General features: G+C 29.6%; 1 protein-coding gene across 5 annotated transcripts in view; it reads right to left on the minus strand.

Moving 5' to 3' along the window:
- Positions 1 to 4,775, minus strand: part of LOC106688530 (uncharacterized) — a 32,766-nt gene extending 27,991 nt beyond the window's left edge. For 3 of the 5 annotated variants that reach the window (XM_067051738.1, XM_067051733.1, XM_067051736.1), the window contains exon 1: positions 3,855 to 4,774. In XM_067051738.1, coding sequence (XP_066907839.1) covers positions 3,855 to 4,338 — 484 coding nt within the window. In that variant the 5' untranslated portion in view covers positions 4,339 to 4,774. Of the gene's footprint in view, positions 1 to 3,854 lie in introns of all 5 variants that reach the window. The other 2 variants (XM_067051724.1, XM_014433030.2) reach the window with 1 other exon arrangement.
- Between the last annotated feature and the right edge of the window lie 1,590 nt (positions 4,776 to 6,365).

The raw sequence follows: 6,365 nt of genomic DNA on the forward strand, positions 1-6,365 counted from the left end.
CTGAAAAGAAGATGGCCTCGAGATCTTCTCCTTTAGAAATGTTTTTGGAGTTCTATCAATGGGTAGATTCTCCACATGTTTTTATCATGTCATAATATCACTTACAGCAAATTTACTTGATGTGTATATATGTATACAGTTGTAAATATCAATAAATAAATTACTAAAAAAAAAAAAAAAAATATTATTCCCTTTTCCCATCTATTAGTATGTAATATATTTTTATTTTTATCTACTTTTTTATTTGTTATTATTTCCGTTTTCATTAATTGTTTAAAACCTTTTGTAATTTTTATTTAATTATGTTGTACTATACATCTTTTTTTTTTTTTTTTAATTTTCTTTGATTTAAATTGTATATATTTATGGAAACTTGGACATATGTTAAATCATAATTAGCCAGATCTTAGTTAAGTTTAATTTTTGTTATCTATTTTCTTACCTCATTTAAGTGTTATCTTTTTTAGCCTTGATGAAGCCCTGCAACGTGGGGCAAAACATTGGCTCACAGTAAATAGTGTTATAACTATTTGAGTTGTTTCTTTGTCCGTACGCAGAGACCATCTTCCTATTATAATTATACACGATCAATCAATGATCTTTTAACACTAATTTTATTTTGCGCAAAATTGCATGTTTTTGAGATTAATTTAGCCTAATATATAATCTTGGAACTTTATTTCTCTTGTTATAACCATACAAGCGTACATATATACCAATATTTATTATTTTTTAACTTATTTAATTGACAAATTTGAGTAAAGCAACACATTGATTAACAGAGGAAGAGTTGGGTTCAACCTAAAAAAAAAACGACTATTAAACACAAGTGACTTCGATTAACTATAAAAAAATATATTCAGAATAAGCCTGTTATAGAAATAGTACAAGAGCGCAAGAGCAGAAAAATGGCAGCTATTTCACCCCAATTTTTGATTACTTTAATGAAAACTATGTATAATTACAAGTCAAAATTGATGAGTCTGCCAAGTAAAGGTAGGGGGAATAAAAAATGGCAACTAAAACGTTAAAAAACTTATATTGGAAGAAGATAGTTGACCATATGAATTAGATTGGAGAAAGATAGTCCGGGTGGCGTTCAATAAAGTTATCAAACTAGTAAAAGAAAACTATTTATTGTTAACCAACTTTTTGCCTCATTTTGTACAGTTTCGTCAGGGCTGTCTGATGGTAGTACAAAGGAAAACTGGATAAGACAGCCCTGTAAAGTGGGACAAAAAGTTGGTTAACAATAAATATTTTGTAATTATGCGAGATAGTTGACCGTGGATGATAAATGAGAAGAAGATGGTTGGGGGTGCGGTTAATGAATATTTCAATAAATATTTTGATACCTTTAATAACCACCACTCCGATTATCTTTCTCCAATCCACGCTAAAAAAAAAATAGTTTTTCATTCGGAGCTTTAAATCTTTAAAACTACTATCAATACTAGAAAACCCAAGAGAATATCATTTAAAGTAGCATTTTTGCTATTTGCTAAAAGAAGTAGTTTGACGTTTATCTTTGTAGGAGTAGTAGTTTCATATTTGCTAAAACAAATTTATTTATAGTAATTCGGATAAATTTTCATGAGCATAATTTATATTCATATGGGAATATCATAAAAACTACTACCCCTACACAGATACATGTCGTTAACTAATTTATAGTAAGTTAAATTACTAGATTTAAATAGATTTTTTTTTTCAAAAATCAATCATTTTATCTGAGCTAGAAATTAACATTTTATACATTTACTTTGTCAAATATTATACAAAATTTTACTCCTAAAAAGATAAACATGATAAACTATTTTATTGTAAATTTAACTAGCTTTAATGGGAGGGCAAGTAGATATCTGTACATCAAATAGTTCCTGAAATATATTTTTTCATAAATCAAACTTATTTTCTGAAATCAATTTATTTTAGCAAATATCATAAAAACTAATACTCCTATGAAGATAAACGTCAGGAATTACTTAATAGTACATTGAATTAGCTTTAATTTGAGTGTTAATATACATTTGTATGTCGAATGGTTTTTGAGATATAGATATTTCAAAATAAATTCAAGAACTACTAAGCTTTTTGTACATTTTTATGAAATGTTGCTTTTTAAAAAGATATATTTCAAGAACTTTGAATGTAAATAGGTGTAATATTTTAGAAAATTTACTTTACTTTAAATTATGTTCTGTTAGGTTTTCTAGTGTTGTTGGCAGTTTTAAAGATATAGTGCTTAAAAAGCTCTTAAAAAAAAAATTATTTTTTTTTAAAGTTTTGAAACAGTCACCATTTTTCTGGCCCTTACCTATACTTGGCACACTCCTCAATTTTGACTAGTAATTACACATAGTTTTAATTAAAGTAATAAAAAATTGGGGTGAAATAACTGCCTTTCTTTCTTACTGGCTCTTGTACTGAAAACTTCAGTATTATTTTCATTAACTTAGATTTTCATTCCGCTTTAAGCCTTTCGTTCTTCCATCTGACTTTGTTGTGACTAGTGTGATTTTCAATTAATATTATTTAATTATATTACCGATGTATATTATTAAAAAAAAAAAATCAATTGTTCTGATTCATTTGATTATACCTACCTATGCCTTCATAGTGAAACTTTTTTATATTGACTTAATTCTTATTAGGTTTTGGTTAATGGTGTATTCCTGTGTAAATACACAATAGAAAAGTTAAGGGGGAAAACATGTTATGTGAAATTTTAGCGAAAAAAGAATGAATTTTGCTTGGATGAATATTTTTAAATACTCCTTTCTAATTTTAAATAACCTTTGCGATTTATTTTACTATAACTTGAAATTGAGCTAATTAGAAAAATTGAATTCCAGCTTTTATAATTGGAATATAAAAACACTTCATACAATTAGCTTCCTCATAGCTCACTTTAGGACAAAGCTTAGGTTTTTAATCAAAGTAATTTTTTTAATGTATTTTTCCATAGATGGAGAGAGTAATTAGGCATTTTAATTTGATTCAAACATGGTTAAGTAAGTTTCATATGTATTAGTATTATAAATCTAACAATAAAGTTAATGATTTTTGCAGGATTTGAGTGTTTTATACAAATATTGAGTTTTTACTGCACAATTTTGTGTTTTTTAGCGCACAAAAATCGAGTCTCTTTTTATAATCTTCAGACAGAATTCAAATATTTTAAAAAAAAATTATTGAAATATTCCTTGTACAATCTATGAAACTGAACAAGAAAAATCTAAATAAAACATTTACATAAAAAAAATAATTTTAATTTCAAGTTTAATCACAAGGGCGGTTTATAATAATGGAGATTTATAAATATAATAAATGTCCTGCTAATGAAGTTGATATATTATATTATTAAAATAATACTGATAAAACAATGGCGTCTATCAGAAGATGATCTCAAATTAAGCTTTCAAGAAAATAAATCGAATAAGGAATTAAAATCAATTAAGAATTAGGATTAGATAACACTAGAAATTGGCAAAAAATAGCTGTTAATGAATGGAACATTGATAAATAAATATGTATCCATGATAATTTTTGCCCGTCTCCACAAAACACTAGGTAGCATAGATTTTGAATTGTGCAAACATACGAGTTAGCTCAATTTCATCAGCTATTTCTACTTTTATGGAAATGAACTTATTTATATCTGAAAAAGTACAAATGTAAGGTACTGACAGGAGTATCCTCTGTCCGCCTAACAATGGACCAACCCACATTTTACAAATTAAACAACTGTTCATTTTTATTAATTCGCCTTATGTGTAAAATAAAACATTACACGGCAATCACTAAAAACTTGTTTATATAATAGAGATCACCTGGAGGTAGTTTTATTTTACCTCGGTGGCAGCAGTTATTTTTTGATCTATACATTTCTTCTTCAAATGTCAAAGCACCACAGGATTCACATTCCTCTTTAATATCACTTTCGTCCAGATATTCAACTTGTTGTCCAGTTTCATATAAATCCAACATCAATTTGTGCCTTTTAGTTTTAATATTTTCGTTGTAAGTTATATTGTGCTTCCTTTTCCTTTCTAACTGTTCTGGTTTTAAGTTTTCAACTCGCCGTCTAGTTCGAAGTTTTTTTAACTGTTCAGGATTCAAGTTTTCAATTCGATGTCTGGTTCTAAGGCTTTTTAACTGTTCAGGCTTTAAGTTTTTAATTCTATCCCTACTTCGCTTTTTTTCCAACTGTCGAGGATGTAAGTTTCCAACAATTCTCTTCTTTAACAATTTCTGTCTTTCATAGACTTTTTTCATTTGTTCTTTTTTTCGCAAAGTACGTTCTTCATCAGTTAAACTCAATTTTTTACGACCCATTTTTATTATTCCAAATTATTTGTAACAACTAATAAATAACATATTGTAGGATGATCACTGAAAACTTTTATTAACATGACAACACAAGTAAACTTTTTTGAACGTGAAAGACAATTCAATGAACCAATTTTTCATAATAAATAAAAAAACAAATCTAATTCAAGTAGCATTTTTGTGATAAGCCGTTTTGAACTGAGGGAATGTTTATAACCTGCTTGTAGATTAACTCCATTTCTATAGATTATAAACTTCCTGAACTAATATCAATTCTTCTGCTATCACTGGTTTTTTTTATATGAAAGATAACCGTTTTTGAATAACTGAACAAAAGGGAAATCAAATATCTTTAAGTTCAATTCATAATTTATAAATGCCAAGATAACATTGTATTGTGGTTCAACCAAGAGTAGTTACTCGCCATAACTCCGAACATTATTAGCGCATGCGCAGATGTAAACAGCTCCAGGCGCGGAACCTCTCGTCTCGTAACAGGTATGATATTTTGTAACCGTTATTCTCGGAGTGTAAATGTTGTTAACTCGATTCAGGTAAGAGTCTTATATTTACCATTATCAATATTAGTGTCAGAGGGTTTTATTTTTTTACTGTTTCAATTTTATTTGAATAATTTTCTAGTTTAATATATAATATAATACTATTTTATTTAATAATGATATTGTGATATTTGGTTCATATCAAGATTTCAATATCAGATTGACATTAGTCTTAGACTGCAATAAACTAACAAAAAAATAATAATAAATGTGAGTTAAATTTTGGTTATGAATTAACATTAATTATGTAGTTAACTTGCCAAAGTTGAATGATTCCTGTGTTCACTCTAAAATTCAATTGAGCAAATCTTTGTGCCATTTTCGTGCAAAAGTAAAAAAATACATATTTAGCTCTTCTATTGCATTTTATTTTAATGTCTTGTATTTAATTTGTATTGTATTAATAATTTTATTTTCATCATTTTAGAAACCAGTACGTCACCATAATCAAAGATAAAATTAAAAAAAAATTAATCACCACTTAAGAAAACATAACTCAATAGATAAGTTGAGATGAGGACACTCCGGATTACTCTTGCGCAGGTGTTTCCTCCTTCGCCGACTTTCCCCCCGACAATTTGAGCCCAAAATGTCTTATTCTATGGAACACGCTATTCAAGTGTCGCACGTGTTCAATCTCGTTCTTACTGAACACAAGGAGGTCATCCATGTAAATCTGACAGACGGATTCGTCAATTCCTTTCAGAAACTCGTCCATCAGGTGCTGAAAGGTTATGGGGGCATTTTTGAGCCTAAACGACATCCTTGTAAAATCATAGTGACCGCTTTCAAAAGTGAATGCTGTCTTATGTTGATCATTAGGGTGCATTTTAATTTAATGATACTCAGCCTGTCTAAAATGTCTTCAAATCTGGGGATTGGATACTTTTCGTCAATGGTATTCTCGTTCAGCTTCCTGTAATCTATCACCACTCTGTACTTTTAAGTAGTTTCATCTGGCACACTCCTCTTTTTAACCGCCCATAATGGACAATTGTAGGGGGATGTACTATCAATAATGATTCCCTGTCGTTTTAAACTTTCGAGTTCCTCCCGGATGTGGTGACGTAGTGCCTGTGGGTAGTGGGATCTCATGGACAGTCTTCCCGGTAGTTCCTAGAATATCCCCTTCTGTAAAAAAAAAATCTTGGTATTCTCTCTTGAGTCGTTGTCTCCAGTCCTCAGCTTGATTGATTGCCCCAATTCGTGCACCCTCATTCCTCTGTTGTTGACGACATTTGTAGGTTTTACCTCCAATCTTAATCTTCCATTTTCCCTTGCTATTCCTAATCCAAGCACCCTCCTACCCTAGCAGGTCACTTCCCACAATTACTTTATATTCCCTCGCCATGGACTTTATAATATGCACTTTCAAGATGCCCTTACTAAATCCCCAATGGTTCAATCCTATTTCCGCCTCCCCCTCTACCTCACAAGGGCCACCTAAGGTGATTAACCTACACTGACATACTT

This window comes from Halyomorpha halys, unplaced genomic scaffold (genome assembly GCF_000696795.3).
Source record: "Halyomorpha halys isolate HHAL.00 unplaced genomic scaffold, Hhal_1.1 Scaffold1147.1, whole genome shotgun sequence".
Classification (NCBI taxonomy): domain Eukaryota; kingdom Metazoa; phylum Arthropoda; class Insecta; order Hemiptera; family Pentatomidae; genus Halyomorpha; species Halyomorpha halys.